The sequence below is a fragment of the Dromiciops gliroides genome, chromosome 4 (assembly GCF_019393635.1).
Source record: "Dromiciops gliroides isolate mDroGli1 chromosome 4, mDroGli1.pri, whole genome shotgun sequence".
Lineage (NCBI taxonomy): Eukaryota > Metazoa > Chordata > Mammalia > Microbiotheria > Microbiotheriidae > Dromiciops > Dromiciops gliroides.
Window position 1 is genome coordinate 186,044,583 of NC_057864.1, and position 19,264 is coordinate 186,063,846.

At 45.2% G+C, this 19,264-nt stretch overlaps 2 protein-coding genes across 7 annotated transcripts in view; one reads left to right on the forward strand and one right to left on the reverse strand.

Moving 5' to 3' along the window:
- The window catches only part of SP2 (Sp2 transcription factor), a 22,556-nt gene continuing 3,292 nt past the window's right edge, over positions 1 to 19,264 (forward strand). Inside the window, exons 1-6 of one of the 5 annotated variants that reach the window (XM_044000172.1) lie at positions 4 to 70; positions 1,335 to 1,444; positions 10,889 to 10,966; positions 13,325 to 13,404; positions 14,446 to 15,420; positions 17,952 to 18,264. In XM_044000172.1, the coding sequence (XP_043856107.1) occupies positions 10,918 to 10,966; positions 13,325 to 13,404; positions 14,446 to 15,420; positions 17,952 to 18,264 (1,417 nt within the window). In that variant the 5' untranslated portion in view covers positions 4 to 70; positions 1,335 to 1,444; positions 10,889 to 10,917. Of the gene's footprint in view, positions 71 to 354; positions 963 to 1,334; positions 1,445 to 10,888; positions 10,967 to 13,324; positions 13,405 to 14,445; positions 15,421 to 17,951; positions 18,265 to 19,264 lie in introns of those variants that run through there. The other 4 variants (XM_044000173.1, XM_044000175.1, XM_044000176.1 and 1 more) reach the window with 4 other exon arrangements.
- Positions 18,212 to 19,264, reverse strand: part of LOC122753074 — a 16,060-nt gene continuing 15,007 nt past the window's right edge. For both annotated transcript variants that reach the window (XM_044000178.1, XM_044000177.1), the window contains exons 8-9: positions 18,540 to 18,609; positions 18,212 to 18,337 (exon numbers count right to left, since the gene is read on the reverse strand). In XM_044000178.1, the coding sequence (XP_043856113.1) occupies positions 18,549 to 18,609 (61 nt within the window). In that variant the 3' untranslated portion in view covers positions 18,212 to 18,337; positions 18,540 to 18,548. The remainder of the gene's footprint in view (positions 18,338 to 18,539; positions 18,610 to 19,264) is intronic.

Genomic DNA, 19,264 nt, shown 5'->3' on the forward strand with positions numbered 1-19,264 from the left:
GCGGGCGGTGTCAGGCTCTCGGCGGCGGCGGAGGCGGCGGAGGCCAGGGAGGAAGATGTCGTAATGAGCGGTGGGTCTCGGCCCCTGCCGGAGGGGTCTTCCTGGCCGCCTTGGCCTAAGGAAGCGGCCGAGGGCCTTGTGGAGGGCGGGTCGGGACTGGGGACTCGCCCCAGGGGCTGGGCCCGACGCCGGGGCCCGGCCGCAGGGGGGGGGAACGGGGGAGGGAGGATTCCCGCCCGGAGGAGGAGCGGGGCTGGCCGGCCGGGCGGAGGCACCCGGAAGGGGGCGTTCGACTCCCCGCCCCCTCGGAGCCCGCTGGGCGGGAGGGCGGCGCTTCCGGAGCGGGCACCCCCGGGTCCCCGGGGCGGGGCCGGAGCCTCCCCTTGGGGCGTTGAGGGGAGGCAGACCCCTATCCGAGCCCACCCGCGGAGGCTGCGGGCACCGACGGGTGCATCTCCTCTGGAGAGGCGGGGCCGGGCACCCGAGCCGCCCCCGGGCTCCGAGGCTCCCGGAAGGTCCCCCCAGTCACCGAGCGCGACTGTGGGAGCGTTGGGGCTCAGGGGCGGCCTAGCGCCCCGGGTGTTAGCTGGGAGGGGGAGGGGAGGGGAGGAGTCTGGAAGGAAGCTCCCTCCCGAGGGGGGCCCCGAAGAAATAAAGATAAAGCGGATGATGCCTTCTGTTCCCCGTCCACGGCTTCCCTTCCCGCCTCCCTTCTCATTTTAGTTTACAAAACAAACCACCCCCAAACCTGTGTCTGCTCCGGGCCATTGAGAACCTGCCCTTCTTGCATTCCTTGGATTCGATTTCAGTGTGCTGTCATGTTGAATCGTTTCTTAATTAACTTTGCGGGGGGAAGGGGGGAGCACAGTCGGGCTTTACTTAGTATGTGTTTCCTGAAACTCATCTTTTCTTCTGAGGTCACTTCTTGCTCCAGCAGGGTTGTTTCCCGGTGAAATAGACAGGTAGATCTGTTATAAACAATACCCCCCGCCTCTTCCTCTTGATGGCCTTCATTGCAGGACGAAGGGAAGCGATTGATTGTCTCAGGGAGTTGCTAGCAGACTCTGTTTAAGACGGCAACCGCCTTGTTCCCCATAAGGGGCTGCATGTCCGTGGAGGGCCAAGCGTTGAGTTGGTATTTTGGCTGATTGCAAGGCTTCCAAGGCCAGAAAGTTTAGGTTGTCAAAGAAAGGCTGTGTAGGAAATGGTGGTAGAGCCCAGACCAAGGGAACAATTGTGCTTAGAAAAAGCAAAGAAAGAAACGGTCTTTTTCTGGAATAATGAAGATAACTGCAGTATCTTGTTTTGTTTTTAAATTCTTGTGCGCAATGAAGGGGGCGAATCTGTCAGACAACCTACCAATTGGGCTGATGTGAATGTTCCAGTCGCTTCTAACAGGCGTTAATACCTGTTGGAAATGGATTCTCATTGGCTGGGGCGATTGGTAAGTTTTCTAATTCTTGTTTTTCCTCTTGGTTGTGCAGATGCTTATCCTCTTTGGGTTTTTGTTTTTGTCTTTTTTTTGTTTTTGTTTTTCCACTGGGTTAGTCTGACCCAACTATGGATTCCAAGAGCAGGCCATTTGACTGTTTAAAGGCATATTTCTTGCCAAGGAGACACAGTTTGGCTAGTTCATCAGTTACCTCATCTGACTATTTGCCCACTGGGGAGAAGCCAAATCATTTAAAAGAGAAAAAAAATTGACTCCAAGAGGGAAAATTTGGCATCTCTCCTAGCAGCCCATAGACTGGCTCTTTACTGTTTTATGGAAGTTTTGGTCCTATGGAGGCCTGTCAGTAGAGACTGAAGGAATGGAAGTGAAGCAACCATGTAGAGATACAAGGATGGGGAGCCTAATAAAAGCAAGAATAACTATGCATGTTTATCATTTGGCCCTTGTGAAGTGTTCAGTTCCATTCTTGCTTGCCTGTAGCCTTCCTGACAACCAGCTTGCCTCCTTGCCCATCCTTACAGGGTCAATGGTAGTTGAATACCTTTTTTTTCCTATCTGCGTGTCCTAAATGGTTCCTCTCCATGGACAAATTACTGTTAGCAAACTTGCTTTTAAAGCAGTGTTTCCCAACCAGCATGTCACAACACTTTAGAGTATACTAATAAATTGCAGCAAACCTGTGAACTCGAACATCCTTAGTTTGGGCAGGGCTGTGGTTCTTTTTGTTTTTTTTCCTTCCTTTCTCTTTGGTTCTGCCACAATCACCCAAATCAAGCATATGCTTTTCAAAGGCCTACAGTCCTCCCTGCTTATTCTAGGAATGCACACACCCATACCAGATTTCCATGATTGGGATTTCTTCCAACCACAAGAAGTCATGGAAAGTTAAAATTAATACCTTTTTCTCTCTCCCCACTCCCCTTTTTATTGATGGGTGGAGAAGACCAAAATTGAAAAGGTTGGGAAGCATTGCTTTAAAGTCTCTAGAGTATGGTTAATAGTTTGGGGCTATAGTGCTAGAGTAGTCAGCAATCTGTGTTTGGATGAGTAGGTGCTGGGCAGGACAAACTGCACTCGGAAGCCCTCTGGGCTGCAGGCTTCAAGTTAAATATGTGCACAATAACTCCAATTATTGTTTCTGAGTTTGTAAGGAGACATAATCTGGGGCCTCTCTTTTGTCTTGTTAATGGACTTGTTCCAGCCAACCTATGAATTAGAAAATCCCAGCCTCTAGACACTAGCAGTCCTGGGAAACAAAAAAGATTATGGTATATCCTAAAAGACGTGGATCTTCCCATAATGCTTCTACATCTGATGTGGGTAAATAGCCGCTCTCTTTCCCTTTATTTCTTCTTCCATAGTGTCTATACCTTTTTTTTCCCCCATGAAGCCTCAGTTTTCCTTCTCAAACAAGAGCTCTTTTTGACTTGCTGTATTCCCTTAGCACACTTATGGAATCCAGCCATTGCCTGTGAGCAAAGTTTACAAACACTAAGGCAAAGAGAAAGGGTCTTTTGCCACAGGCTAGTGAGTGAATCTAGTTTCTGGCCAGCACCAGTGTAAATAGGGAGGAGAATGAGAAATAGTGTGAAAATCCGACTCAAGGATGGGCATTATTGTAGTTCTATTCCATTGGACAGAGTCCTGGGGCAGAAGGTAGACTTTCCTTCCCTTGCCCAGGAGACTGCAAAAGAACCCACCCTCCAGCTTTATGGTGCCTGTGAGATTGTCCTCTTCATTTCAGGCAAAGCCAAGCTCCTGCTGCCTTTTATCTAAAATGGCCTGATAAAGAATTCTTTCCCGGAGACCTTCAGATACTTCATCACCATAGACCCCTGGGCAGGCTTGCTATTGGATGATGGGCTGTGCTTAGGGTAAGGGGTTTTGAGGTTGATGAGGGTCCACTTTATTTGCCTCTCAAATTCACTCCCAAAGAGTAGCTGGAAGCAGTGTTGAGGTGCCAGAATTGTTTGAGTCATGAGAAGACAGACAGAGCTATTAAAATTCTCTTTTCAGTTGATCTCATATCCTGTTCTTACTCTGTTTAGTTCCTTAGAATCATCTGTGTTATCTAAGCAGAAGCTTCACTGCTGTAATTCACACACTGCACCACAGAGACTTAACCCCTGGTGACTTGTCTTTTTTATGACAGTGAACAGGAGCCACTGGGCTCCGAGATTCTAATTTTCCACTATGCATCAGCTTCAGCTACTAGAGCTGTTGTTCATTGCATCCCAGCCACAAAGTTATTTATGCGGCCGCATGTACCTTTCCAGATGTCCCCTTTCTTCCTTCTCAGCTGGTTTCTCTAGGTGTCATCCTTTCTATAGGTTTCTGTGTGAGTTGGAGAAGAGTATAGTGGATACCTGATCTTGTCCTAGTTCATCAAAATGTAAATGGTGAACCAGCACTGTGTTCTGAGGAGTAGGTGGAATCACCCCACTGATTCTTGTCATAAATGAATGGCTGAGTGATGATCACAAATAAGGGCACTGTGGTAGAGGGACTGGGAAAGTCCCAGCATAATCCTAGTCCTTAGGAAAGAGGTCTTTCCTTCCTCACTCCTGCCCCTCAAGACAAACCCAGTAGAGGCTCACCGTTTGTTGAAAACAGCTCTCAGTTTCCCAACCCCTGTTGGGGGATATGTTTTTGTCAGATCTAAAGACAGACTCCTCCAGTATGAACAAAACCCAGACATTGTTTAAACCCACAAATGAAAGACTTAATGGATGGGGGTGGGAAGAGACAAGTGAGTTATTTGTATTGTGTAGACCACCTGTCAGGACTCTTTGCTCTTAATTTACCTGGAAAACAGCTTTCCTAAAATATATGTTAAATGGGGGAGCCCCAGGACAGGTTAGAATGAAATAGATTTTCTGCTGTATGAAAATGAGGCTTGTGTTTTCTCTAGCTGTGGGGTTGGGTTGCATTGAATCATTCAGTTGAGTTTGCAAACAATGTCATTTATAAAATGGACTGGTTGGGATAAGGGGGTTATTCATTCTGGGACAGGGATAGAGCACAGTTTAACTGGACTGTGTGGGGAGACAAGCTCAGATTAACACCAGGTACTCCAGCCAGCTGAGCCAACCACTGTAATTAACAGGAACAGGACTAGATAAATTGATTTCAGTATGGTTTTTTCTTTCTTTTCGGAAAGGAAACCTCTCTCTCTCTCCAGAAGTAGGGTCTCACTCCACACGGGGAAAGTTTGATGTGGGGGTGAAATGTGTTTCATTTACAGATGGTCATGTGGAGGGTGGTGTTCTGTTCCTTATCTTTGCAAAGACAAGATCTTTATGTATTTACATTTATGTATTTACATCTCCTGACCTGCTACACTGAAGGATCACTGCCTCTGCATTCTTATGTCACTCCCATTTTAGCATTTGTTTGTTGACGAGCTTCTCAGCTGATTATTAGATTGACTATAAAGTTGCCTCTGAGAGATATGTAAGCTTGGTTTGGAATCTAACTACTGACTGTCCTTTCCACCTAAACCAGCCCTATTGTTCCATTCCTCAACTGCCTTTGGTAGTCCAACTTTATTCTAAAGAACCAGTCAGAGCATGGTTCTCCCCCTGTCAGCTCTGAATCCCTTCAGCAGGACTCACAAAGAAAGCCCGCACTGAGAAGCTGCTTTGTTGGCAGCAGGCCTGGCCAAGCTGACCAAAATATCCTGCAGAATGAATGTTGCAAGCAGTTGAAATTCCTTCAGAGGAAATGTCATACATAGGCCTTTTCCACTGGCTCACAAATCATCACCAGGATGATCAGAATCCACTTAGGGGTCTGTACATGCATTTGACTCTTAAAAGCAAAGCTGAGATTCACAACTTGAATTTTTAAAAAAATTTTCTTTTTTATTATGAACTTTACAAACATGTAAAGTAAAATACAAATATTCATAAACAGAAAAAGGACTGTATATGAAACTGAACTTGTTACATACATTTTTAAATATATATTAAATTTAACGTTAGTAACAAAACTGCCCTGTTTGTCTGTGTCTCCTTCTGAACTTCCCTCTTCTCTTTCCTGTGTACTTTTAATACTTCCTTATTGCTCGTTTCTTCTTTTTTTATATATCACCATCCCTGTCCCTCAGCTCCTTCTGCCTAAATCCCCTCCAACAAAAGCCCCCCCCCATTTAACAAATAATTGTAGTCAAGTATAACAAATAAAAACATCAGCTATGTTTGAAAATGTCTCTCTCCCAAGAGATGGAAAGCATGTGTTTTGAGGCCATGACTGAGCGACCATTGTATTGATTAAAGTTCTGAAGTTATTCAGAATTGCTTTCCTTTACATCTCTGTGGTCACATCTTCTGCTCACTTGACTCTACACTGGTTTCCACAAACCTTCCCAGATTTCTCTGAATTTGTAATACTATGAATACAATGACTACATTCACTGGTGGTCACCCACTTTGCTTCCTGTTCTTTGCTCGGCTCTCTCTCTCTCTCTCTCTCTCTCTCTCTCTCTCTCTCTCTCTCTCTCTCTCTCTCTCTCACACACACACACACACACACACACACACTGCTTCTGTTAATAATATTCTTGTATTTAGGGGACCTCACCTGATTTGACCTTTTGAGGGTATATTTTTAGTATTGATATATCCCTGGGCACCACAGTTTAGTAAATTTGGGAATATAGTTCCAAATTGCTTTCTGGAATAGTTGGACCCTTTTACAGTCCCTCCAGCAATGGCCATTTTCCTTTCTTTTGTCATCTTTGCTGTGTTGATGGGTATGAAATAGAATTTGAGTTATTTTAATTAGCATTTCTCTTAGTAATGATTTGGATAATTTTTTTCATATAGTTGTTGATAGATTAAATTTCTTCTTTTGAAAAATGTTCATATCCTTTGGCCCTTTACTGAGGGATTACTCTTGTTTTCATATTAGTTGTATCAATTTTTTGTCTGTCTTGGAGAGTAGACCATTATCAGAGAAATTTGCTGCAAAGATTTTTTCCTCCAGTTAACCCAAAGGGTAAATTTTCTTGCCCTTCTAAGCAGGAAAATTCCCTTTCTCACACAATGTTGTTTGTTTCTCAGTGTTTCCCTCATGTCTTCTTCTTAAACACTTAGATTTGGTGCCAGAGAGGGTCTCGAGAGTGGTTTGTTGAAAATGAAGCCAAGAGAGAAGACCCTAAGTGCTAAATCTCAGAATATAGGGCCCCTCTCTTAGACTCTTCTCTTTTCCCTTTACCTGTGGCCTAAATCATGCTAGACTGATCATGGGGTTAAACATTAGGACCTTCAGGAATCATAAAGAGAGAAGGAGCTTTTGATGGATTGAAAATTAAATTACTGCCTCATATAGAGACTCCAAGGGAAGTTCCAGGAGGTATCCATAGCCACTCATTTAGTTGCTGCCATATTTGGAGTTTGACAAGGTCCCTGATACATATTAACAAGTGCTTAATAAATGCTTGTTAATTGATCCTTTGCCCTATCAGTTCAGTTCAACAAACCACTATTGAGTGGCTACCGTGTGTGAAATACTGTACTCAAGGATTCCATCTTTAAACCATGGAAGAAAGATAGGATACATAGCACAGTTATACATATAATAATGGAGAAAAGGCAAAAGTGAATCAGTGAACAGTCTCAGCTGCAGAATTCTACAAGAAAGTCACTAGTATCATTTCAGGATACAAGGATTAGCACCACTAACCAGTGTTGCTAAATACACTGCCTGCTGGACCTGTTTTAGTAACTAGATAAGACATTGGTAATAGCATATTAATTATTTGTCTGAAAATAGGAAAACCTGGGTCCAGATACTGACTTGGGGTTCACATACTGGCCTGGGTGACCCTGGGGAAGTCACTTAACCTCTCAATGTCCCCATGCAACTCTGTAAGACTCTTAAATTGCAGGTTATTGGTAGGAGGAATTTCCTTATCCCTAGTTCCTCCTGATGATGAAATCACAAATATATGACCCCTCCCCCTGTCCATGGAGTGGGGGGGGGGCAGGGAATGGATAAATAAAAATGTACTAAAATGTCTGCTATTGCAAAAGTGTTTAAAAGCCAAAGATTGTTTCGGTTATCACGAACACTTCTTGAAAAAAAACAAAGCTTGCTTAAAGATAAATCCAAGTGGCCTTCTAAGTTCCAATTTGAGATTTTGTTACCTATTCAAATGCTTTGGGTCATAGCATTGCAATTTTAACTTCTTGTGTCTCTCCTAGACCTTTGTTCCTTTTCACATACCTATCTGCTGGGAATGCCTCATTTTCTCCCTGTGGAACTTCAAAGAAGAGCTGGGAGAGTTGGGTTTGCCTGGACCCAGCTTGTAGCCTTAGGGGCCCAAAACCCTAGGTGACCCAGGGAAAACTATTCACAAACATTTGTGGGGTTATTTCAACTCACCTACATCAACTCTTTCAAGAACAAATTGGGGGGGCAGCTAGGTGGCGCAGTGGATGGAGCACCAGCCCTGGAATCAGGAGTACCTGAGTTCAAATCCGGCCTCAGACACTTAACACTTACTAGCTGTGTGACCCTGGGCAAGTCACTTAACCCCAATTGCCTCACTTAAAAAAAAAAAATTTAAGAAAAAAAAAAAAGAACAAATTGGGGAGGAAATGAAACCACAGTGAAACAGTGAAGCCTCAGGAGCGAGCAACCCTTGGCGACCAGAGGACATTCTGATTTCAACCCAGTTTCCAAACATTTTTGAGCACTAACTGATAATCATAGCTAAGCAAGAGCAAAATAAGAAAAGTATAACCAGGGTGGGTCAGGTCACTTCTCACTGTCTTTTGTGTTCACAGATAGCATAGATGAAGGAATAGAAGGGACCCAAAAGGTCATCTAGTCCAACAGATAGGAAAACTGAGACCCAAGGAGGTTAATAATAAATGCTTGTTAATGCCAGAGAGAGGATTTGAATCCAGCACTGGTGCTCATTCCATAATACTACCCTGCTTCCCAGGACTCCTCTTCCAAGTATTTTTGCTGAATAGGAAAACCCTAGGTGGAATCATTCCCCAATATTAACAAAGCAAACTTGAGCCAAGGACTTTTTTTAGAAAAACAACCACCACCTCCTCATTACTCCACTGAAGGCCAATACTGTTGTTCTTGTTGTTTGTGTGTATTAATGACATGGAAGTTTTGAGCTGAAGGGGTCCTTTGAGGGCTCATCTAATTCAGCTTCCCTCCCGTTTTTATAGCATCATCTAGCTTCTGCTTGAAGTCATGGGGCGCTCACTACCTTGGAAGGTTGCTCATTCCATTTTTGAATAGCTCTTAATGTTGACAAGTTTCCCCATCTACTATGTTCAGATCTGTCTCCCTGTAAATTCCACCCACAAGTCCTAGTTCTGTCCTGTGGAGCTACACAGAATAAGTTGAATCCTTTTACGTAGTGATCTGTTATATATTTGAAGATATATATATCCTTCCTAAGTCTATTCTTCTCTTTGCTTAAGCATCCTTAAGTTTTTGAACTGTTCCCTCTGTGACATTGTTTTAGGACCCCTTCACAATCCTAGGCACAAGCCCCAGAATGTGCCCTAGTTTGTCAGTTTCTTTAAAAATGTGCCTGGGGGCAGCTAGGTGGCGCAATGGATAAAGCACCGGCCCTGGATTCAGGAGTACCTGAGTTCAAATCTGGCCTCAGACACTTACTAGCTGTGTGACCCTGGGCAAGTCACTTAACCCCCATTGCCCTGCTAAAATTAAAAAAAAAAAATGTGTCTGCACAGAATCTCTGAGGTGTGGTCTTGTCAGGATGTGGAGCATGATTGCTAGATCCTCTTTGTTATGGCATTACACTCGTGTTAATGTAGACTAAGATTGCATTCACTGTTTTAGAGGTCATGTTGCACTGTTGGCTCATATACCTACCTCTCAGCACAGGACTTTTTGTAGATCCCTGTTGAGGATCCTTTTTGCCTTGGCCCGTCATTCCAGACTGTTGAGATGTATTTGAGCTTTGATTATGTCCTCCCATGTGCCAGCTATTCCTTCCCACTTTGTGTCACCTGTAAAGTTTATAATCATGTTGTCGATACAGATTTTGAACAGGATAAGACTACATCCTGAACCTTGGGGTATCATAATTACTCACATCTATATAGTACTTTAATACAACTGTATTCAAGTGAATCCACCCACTGGACTCTTCCTTTTCAACTTCTATCTTGTCCATAAGAAGATCATGAGAAACTTTGATCAAATCTCTTTCAAGGATTAAGATATACTACATCTGTAGTATTCTCCTGATCTAGTAGCCTTGAGAGGAAAAAAGACCAATTTGGAATGATTCATTTTTAGTTAAACCATGTTTCAAAGGGCTTACAAGCCATCTCTTAGAGAATTCATTCTAACATTTTCTTGGGAATTGACAAAAAGGACACCAGTCTGCACTCTGGAGAAATCTACCTTTATTTCCTTTTTGAAAACATCTGCTTATCTGCAGCTTTCTGGGACCTCTCCTTTTCACCATAATTCCTTAAAGATTACTGACAGTGTTTCCATGGTCGCATCCAAAAATTTTTTCAGTCCCCTGGGATGTGATTCACTTGGGTTTGGAATCTTAAAACCTACTTAAAGTTGCCTGATCCTCTTTTACCATCTACTTTCCCACCTTGGGCTTTAATTCCCTCATAATTATATTTGTTTTACCCTTTTTTGATCATTCTCCTTGGTAGAAAAGACGAAAGCAAAACAGGAGTGGAGCAATTATTTTCTTTCTCATTGTTAACATACTTTCTTCCCCCAAAACAGTGTAATCCTTGTTTGTTCTTCATGTTTCTTCAACAATCCATTTTTATTATATGAAACACTTTTCATAAGCCTGACACCTCTCATCAGTTTGTGCAGCTCTCTTGGATTTGACTTTTGGCTGGTGCCCATCTTGTTTTTTTTTCCATACATGCCATATAAACATCTCAGCTTGTTAGCTCTCTGGGAAGCACTTTAGTTGCCACCCCTTTCTTCCTTATCAGGATAATTTGTACTGTCAGAATTTTTTTTAAAGAACCTATTCTCTCCTAAACTTTTTCCTTTCAGGGTCTTTGGCTGTGGGATATAGCTTTCTGCCCTTTTCTCTCCAACTCTTTGAAATACTTCTGACTCTCCCCAGCATTCTTAGCTCTGACACTTATACAGTGATATGGTCAGTTTCTTTGAAAGTATCTTACACATCAGTTTCACCAAATCAGTTCTTGTTTGTAACAATTAAATTAAATGTAGTAACTTGCTCAGAGAGAAATTCTTGACTTTCTCTGTTCACCATTTTAAGAGATACTCTACCCTTTTTTGGGGGGAGGGGATACTCTACTTTTATAGGGAGTAACACCCCCAGCAAATGCTGTTGCCTGCTGTAGTCTTAATCATCTAGGGGCAACTTGTTTGGCCACGGCAAAGGCTGCCTGGGAAACAAGTACCTTTTCCTCATCATCTTGTTAGGAGCAGTCAGTGGGACAGCAGTGTTCTCAATGAAGATCAACGGGGAAGGAAAGGGGTCACATCATCATTATTGGCCAGGTTGGTTTGGGTTTATTTTTGGTTTTGTCTAGATATTTTGTTTGCTTCCATTGGAGGAAGAGGAGGTTTGTTTTTTGGGGGGTTTTTTTGGTGGGTGAGGCAGTTGGGGTTAAGTGATTTGCCCAGGGCCACACAACTAGTAAGTGTCAAGTGTCTAAGACCAGATTTGAACTCACACCCTCCTGGCTCCCAGGGGCAGTGCCCTATCCACTGCGCCACCTAGCTGCCCCCAGGAGAACCTTCTAGTGTCCTCATCCCTGACCTGCTAGAAAAGAAACTGTAAAATATACCAGCTGTCCCTCTCCACTCATATCAATGCTTGCTGTCCCCAAGGCATCACCATCCCCTTTTTATCCCTTCATTTTCTTCTAGCAACTCCGTGCCATTTTTCCTCTGACTGCCCAGCCCAGCCCAGCTTGGCCCCAAGAGTTGCCTGTCCTATGTCTTCTACATAGCCCAACCCTCTCACCCTCCCCAGGGAAGAGCATTAAGGGGAGCACTGACAGCTGTGGGAATCTGGAGAGGGCCTTAGAGAAGGTAGCACCTGGGCTGAGATGGGGATTCCAAGAGCTGGGAGTAAGCAGAGGCATGGCAGGCCCTAAAAGCGGGCTATGGACTGGCATGTATGGGAGACAGGTGGGCGAATTTGGCTGGAACATGGACTGTGTGAGGAAGAGCAATGGCAAATAAGTCTGAACTAGGAAGGGTGTAAAGTGCCTGACACAGGAGTTTGTATTTTATCCTAGAGGCAATAGGGAGCCACTGAGGCTTCTTGAGCAGGGAAGTAACATGATGAGGAGCATGCTTCAGGAATACCAACTTGTCAGCTGTGTGGAGGATGGATTGGAGAGGGGCATAGGCTAGCTGCAGCAATAGTCCAGGTGAGAGGTGATATGAGCCAGAAATAATGTTGTGTGAGCTGAGAAAAGGTAGATTGTAGCGGTAGAATCAGCCAGATCTGGCTGTTGATTGCTGATGAAGGTTAAGTGAAAGCAAAGGGTTGGGAATAACTCTTTGAGTCTGAACCAGGAAGCAAGAAAAATGGAGGCATCCTCAACAGAAATCAGGTAGTCAGCAAGAGTGGGGTTTAGGGGCAGACAATCAGGACTGGATGTGAAACTGTGGAAGCTGGCGTCCACGTAGAGCTGTCCCTCGAGCGGTTGATGATCCCAGAATGGAGTTCAGGAAAGGAATGAGGGCTGCCCCCTTTAAGAGGTCAAGGAGTGAGTGCCATCTTAGGCACGGTGACTTGGTGACAAGGCCTTCAGGCTTGGGGATTAGTGTGTGTGTTTTCTGCCCCCTTCATCACCCAGCACAGTGCCATGGAACATGGCAGATAATTAATGAGTGTTGGTTGTGCAATGTCTGTGCAGCTGCAATCCCCCATCACTTCTCAGTCTGGTTTTCGGTGCCAGAGGAGGCCTTTTGGCACAGTGGAAAGAGCTGACTTTAAAGCAAAGGACCAAAGTTTGGAACCCAGTTCTGCCAGTTACTGTCTGTGGGACCCAAGGAGATGACCCCTGATGCCTAGAGCTCCTTCTGATGTAGACATAGGATCCTAGGATCCAGCTTTGCCATCTTGTTTGAGCAAAGTATCGTCCACACCTGCCCTTAGTGTATTCCTGTGGCAACAGCATGGATGTTTTTCTGCTTTTGTTCTATACCTCCCTCTGCAAAATGTGTGATCTTAGGTTCTTCTCTCACCCCTACTCTTAGATCTGTTTCTTTTCGAACAAGTTATGCTCTTCCTCCATTGCCACAGTCCAGACTCAAGACTCTGGTTGATACTTAAGAAACTTGGTGTCAGAATGTCAAATTCACTTTTTTGTTCACTTGTTTGTCAGCTATATTGTGTGCCTCGTGCCGTAGACCTTCATGGTGCCGTACGCCAAAGACAGCTGAAGGCCCATGGTACATTCTGCCCAGCTAGAATCTTGGCAGCGGGATCCTTTGGCACTTGGCCTCTCCCAGCTTGAGCTGAAGTCAGGTTGATCCGAGAAGCTGAGTTGCCTCAGAATTATTGTCTCCACCCCAGATAGGAGCTGTACTTCTGCCATTGTCCAGCAGAGGGAGGTGATGTCTCTGGGTAGCAGAGCTGATCCTACAGAGAGAACACTTGGGTGTCTTTACATTGTCCTGGAAATCTTGTGAATCTCCCAGAGCTGCAGCTGTCCATTGACACAGGGGGATAGACAGCAGGTTTTGATTAGAGGAGCGTGGAGATGGCCAGGAGAGTGTTTGGCCCTCTTAGGACTTGAGAGTGGGGTGTCATGTGAAAGGGTAAAGACTCATGATTTTGGTTGGTCAATATGGACGATGAGGTAGGCCCTCTTTCACTCTTCTTTCTGTTTCTTGTAGAAGATCAACAGACCAGTATGGCTGCCACTGCTGCTGTCAGTCCCAGTGAATACCTGCAGCCCGCTGCCTCCACTGCCCAGGTGAGGGGCACCTGCATGGGCCCAGGCATTTTTATTACAACTAAACTGAAATCCTGCCTCCAAGGGCCCCTCCTGTCCAGGATGTCCAAGCAGCACCCTGTCGAATAGGGTCCATTTTCATCATATTTATAGATAAAAACAGGAGCAGGAACAGTCACCTCCATTTATTAGATAAAGCAGTTGAGGCCCAATAGGATTAAGTGACTCCCCTAAGGGTGTAGCCCATATGGCTAGTGAGGAGTGGATCCTGCATGAAAACTCCAGTATCCACTCCAGATCCTGGAAGAGTCAGGCCCACCAGACAACTGACAGTTCACTGTCTCATGGGAGAATGAGTTCTCCTCACTGGTCCTTGGGAACAGGATCCCTCTCAAGTAGTATCTGTAATATCGTGTGCACTGAGCATTATGGGACATCAGGAAGGAAAGTGTGGAAGTCTCCCTCCACCCTTACCTATTCCCTCCTGTGCTGAGCTGGCTAAAACTTTGGATGTCACTCTCCCCCCCAGCAGAGACAAAGGCAGGAAGGAGCAAGACACAGAGGAACCTGGGGTTAAAGGCAAAGTTAGCTTGTTCTGAAAAGTCACACTCCTGTGGTGCTTCCAGGGGATTCTTTTAGAAGGATCCCTTGGATCTCAGAAGGTATTCTCTCTTAAAAAATCTAGAACAATCGTTTTGAGCTTTCCATTCCAATTCCTTCCTAATGGACATCCCTTCACTGTTCTGATTGGGGAGAAGCCAGCAGAAAAGAGGGAGGAAGGGGCCCTCATAGATTGCCTACCCATACCAGAGAGGGCTCTGGCCAGGGACCTAACAAAGAAAGAGCAGCCAAAAAGAAATAACAGGCAAGTAATGGCACCTCCCTAGGTCCAGGTGTCCTCATGAAAGGATTTGACTAGGTCCCTTAAAGCTCTGGACTTCTGATCCCATGAGCCTAGGGAAGAGAGAGGCAAAGATCAAGGAACAAAAATGGGTAGAGGGAAGAAGGGGGCAACCGTAAGCTCTTTATTCTCACTCCTTTTCTCCTCTCGGGTCTTTTCAGGACTCCCAGCCATCACCCTTAGCCCTGCTTGCTGCAACATGTAGCAAAATTGGTCCCCCTGCTGTAGAAGCTGCTGTAACACCTCCTGCTCCTCCGCAACCCACACCACGGAAACTCGTTCCCATTAAACCTGCCCCACTTCCCCTCAGCCCCGGCAAGAACAGTTTCGGGATCTTATCCTCAAAAGGGAACATACTCCAAGTCCAAGGTTCACAACTGGGCACATCCTATTCAGGCGGTCAACTGGTGTTTGCTATCCAGAACCCTACGATGATCAACAAAGGGGCCCGGTCCAATACCCACATTCAGTACCAAACCGTTCCTCAGATTCAAGCAGGCAGTGGGCAGACCATCCAAGTGCAGCCTAACCTCACCAACCAGATCCAGATCATCCCTGGCACCAACCAAGCTATTCTGACTCCCTCCCCATCCAGCCACAAGCCTGTCCCAATCAAGCCCGCCCCCATCCAGAAGGCCGGCTCTACAACACCTCTGCAGAGCCCAGGCAGCATGGTGAAGCTGACGGGCGGTGGCGGCAATGTGACCCTCACTCTGCCTGTCAACAACCTTGTGAGTGCCCCGGACTCGGGTACCCCGACTCAGCTGCTCGCTGAGAGCACCACTGCCCCACTGGTCAAGCCAAACAAAAAGATGAGGAAAAAGGGCCTCCCTGCCTGCTCACAGCCGACCATGGCAGTAGCTGAACAAGTGGAGACCGTGCTGATTGAAACAACGGCAGACAACATCATCCAGGCAGGAAACAACCTCCTCATTGTGCAGAGTCCTGGAGGGGGCCAGCCTGCTGTGGTCCAGCAGGTGCAGGTGGTGCCCCCTAAGGCAGAACAGCAGCAGGTGGTGCAGATCCCCCAACAGGCCCTTCGAGTGGTGCAGGCAGCCTCAGCTACACTCCCCACTGTCCCTCAGAAGCCCTCCCAGGACTTGCAGATCCAAACGCCTGAGCCAATACCAACTCAGGTACCTTGCTGATGTTAAGCTGTCTCTCTGCCCCCTTCCTGTCCTCGACCCCTTTGCACTTCCCCATAGTCGAGGATTGAAAATGTGGGGCACTTCCCTTTCCAAGTGGGTTTTTTATAAGCACAGGGCATCAGCTTGACTTTGGGACAGTGAAGCAATGGGTAGATGTATTTTGGAATAGTCAGAGCTTGGGGTTTTGGTGTAATGGCAGAAAAGTTTAGAGGAAGTTTCCCAGTCTTTGGACGGTGAAGAGAACTAGTAAGGAAGAAGGGGGGTGTGACCTTACAGTGGGAGTACTTGAAGTGAAATTGGGTTCAGTTGAGCAAGTATTGAATAACTGCACTGTCCAACACATTCCTGGGCACTGTGTTTGTATTGGCAGGGTTAGTTAAGTTAAAGTCTACATAGTTCTTGCCTTCAAGGAATTTACAATCTAGTTGGATCACAGGGTTGGGCATTGAAACAAGTGAGCAAAAACTGTTGTTGCTGCTGCACATCAGCTGGGTCTTTGTCTCTGCCTTTATCAGGAAGCAACAGAGCAGGGTCTTTGTTTTACTTATTAATAGAGGAGAGGAGTTGTACAGAGAATCCAATCCCAGAGCTCATCTTTATTACACTTTAAACTACATTCTGTAATATTTTTATAGCAGAATTGGCAGCCAGCATTAAAGTGCATCTACTTGGGGAATTTTATTCCAGTGAATAAATGAATGAATGAATGAATGGGAGGCAAGGGGGGAACAGCCCTGAAACATGCTAGAGATTTGAAAATTGATACAAATAATCACAAAGTGGAAAATCTCTAAGATAATCATTAGAGCTAACCATGCATATCAAGACTAAAGGTTGGCTTAATGTCTGGGAACAAGAAACAATTATAGTAAATAGTCAGCGAGCTCATTTACCATGTGCTAGACGTGCAAAATACTAGGAAAACCAAGAAAGGCAAAACCAGTCCCTGTTCTTGAGAAGCTTACATTCTAACAAGGGAGGGACAGCATGTAAATAAATAGGTCCATAGAAGATATATGCAGGGTAACTGAAAGGAGGGCCGAGAGGGAAAAGGTTCATCATGAAGGAAGGCAGGGAAATTGTAGACTGAGCTTTTGTAGTATAAGTAAGATCCTAGATCTTGGTGAGAATTCTCATTCTGTAAAGTTAACCGCCGAGAGATGGGATCCTGGGGATTTAAGAAGGTACTTAACACACACACTCTTGGAAAACTAACAGACAGCTCTTATTGATAGTAGGAAAGAAACTCTAGTCTCCTGTTTGACCTTGACAACAGAAGTGTAAATGTGACTCTTAGATTCCAAGATAGCAAGTCCAACAACTAATAAATGAACTTGCTAATAATAGTGGTTCCCTGGTTACTCAGGTTGGGTCCTGAGTGTAACCAACAGTTCCAGGGCATTCCACCAATAGAACCTTGACCTCACATAAGTCAACATTTACCCTGACTCCATTTATACCTGTGGCTGTAGAAATGCAACATGGTGAGCAGATCTCATTCCTAAAAACCCAAAGAATGACGATGTTTTCTTATACAATTAGACCTGTACTTCAGAACAAAGGCTTTAAATACCCCCTTCCTTTTTCAGAATAGAAAATTAGTTTTATTTCTCGGTTGAAAATGAATATCTGTGCTTACAAATTTCATCTGCGACTTTTAATTCTTTTGTAAAAATATTTTATTATCAAGAGGGTTTTTATTTTGAATTCTTCAACATCAGGAGTAGTGATCATAACAGCTGGTATTTTACACTAAATAGCATTTAATTCAAACACCCTATTCCCTGACCATCTGTGAGAGTGAAGCAGCTATAGGGTAGAGCAGGTGGTAGCTTTGGAATAAGGAAGACCCGGTTTAGATCCCACCTCTGAGCGGTCCTAGCTGTATGACTATGGAAGAGTCACTTCCCCTCCAGGAGCCTCAGTTTCCTCTTCTGCAGTAACTCTCTCACACCAGATTAGGGGAGGCTCAAATAAACTCTCCCCTGGAAGGTGTTGTATGTGTATTTGTTGCCCCGCACTATGTAGTTTGAGTGTTTGACAGTGAGACATCAGCCTCTTCCCAAAAAAACCCACCCAGTTGAGGTGTGAACAGGGCTCTCATACAGTCTTGAATAAGCCTGACTTTTCTTGTTTTGAACATGAATAAGTTAGACTAAAGGACCTATAAAGCCCCTTCTAACTGACAAAATCCTCCTCTGCTTCTTTGATCTTTTAATATTGATTAAGAATATTAAAGTGTTCAAATCAAGAGATCGGTTGTTCACCTAAAACATGTAAAGCAATGTGCCAGGCACTGTTCACAGCCAAGAAGGGAGATTTTGGTTTCCATTGAATATTCACCATTAGCCAGCACAACAGCATTGGGCATCAGCTCACTGAGGAACTTTAAAGGTGTATGTCCTTCTGTGAGATAGTTCAAGAAAGAGACTTAGACTAGCCCCGTCTGTCCATGCCGATGATTGTGAGTAGGTTCTGTGCTGAGGTCCCTGACCCTCTTTCCTCTCACCCCCACTCAGATCTATATCAGAATGCCTTCAGGGGAGCTTCAGACAGTCCTCCTCCAAGAACCCCCTTCGATGACAGTGCCTGCTGCCTCCACCACCTCTTGTAGTAGCCCTGTAACCCGGGGCCCCAACTTGGGAGGCACCAGTAAAAAACAGTCAACTGCTGCCTCTCGGAAAGAACGGCCCCTGCCAAAGATTGCTCCTGCTGGAGGCATCATCAGTCTGAATGCAGCCCAACTGGCGGCCGCTGCCCAAGCTATGCAGACCATTAATATCAATGGGGTCCAGGTCCAAGGTGTGCCTGTCACTATCACCAACACTGGAGGTAAGAGGACTTCAATCTGTCAGTCTGGCAGCAACACTGCAAAGTCCTGTCCTTGGTGCTACAAGGAGTTCCTCTTTTGATGGAAAGAGGAATGAATGAAAGAAAGATAATTTATTAAGCAGAGTACCGTGCTAAGCACTGGAGATGGGGAGAGAAAAGGGGAGACAGCCCCTGCTCCCCAGCACAACTCACATCCTAATGGGGGAGACAACACAGAAAGTTTCTTCTGTAAGGTAGGGGCCATGGCAAACATCAAGATTAAGAAGGTAGGATACCTGAAATCTTTAGAAATACTTCTGCAGGAACATCCAGGCCCAGGCAAATGAATGAGGATATATCTGAGTGCTGGGGAGAAATGGGATAAAGGAGTATTGAGAGTCTGACAGGGTTAATTAGTTGAATAAGACCTTGGGGATGAAAGGGGCCCTTCCTCAGCAGACCTGGCTTGGGCTCATCAGCCTTGCAAGTAAAGAACTGCCACTTGGTGACCCACTGACCAGCACATTTGGGACTGCATTCAGTAACCCAGCAAAGGCCTATTTTCAGGCTAATGAAAGCTTTTTCAGTCTCCCGAATTCTTTTTAAGAAGTTTAATTCATGTGTTTTGGTCTTCCCACCAGCTGGTAGAAAGGTGGAGAAGGGGCTATTCTTCCTTTTGTTCCTGACCAGCCTTGGACTTGTCAGTTAGAATCTCTGTCCCCCCCAGAACTAGGTGTGGTTTCCCCAAGGTCAATCAGCTCGGGCTTTACCATCTTAGAACCATGGTGTCAAACTGAAATAGAAAGGGGATGGGGAGCATTCATCTCTGTAAGCATCTCTGCAGGCTACATGTCAATTAAAATGTAGTATGGCTGTTTGAGTATATTTTTATTTCTTTTGTTAAATATTTCCTCCTGACATTTTAATCTGGTTCAGCTACACTCAGGAGTATTGTGACACCTCTGCCTTAGAAGTCTTCCAGGGGCAGCCAGGTGGCACAGTGGATAGAGCACCGGCCATG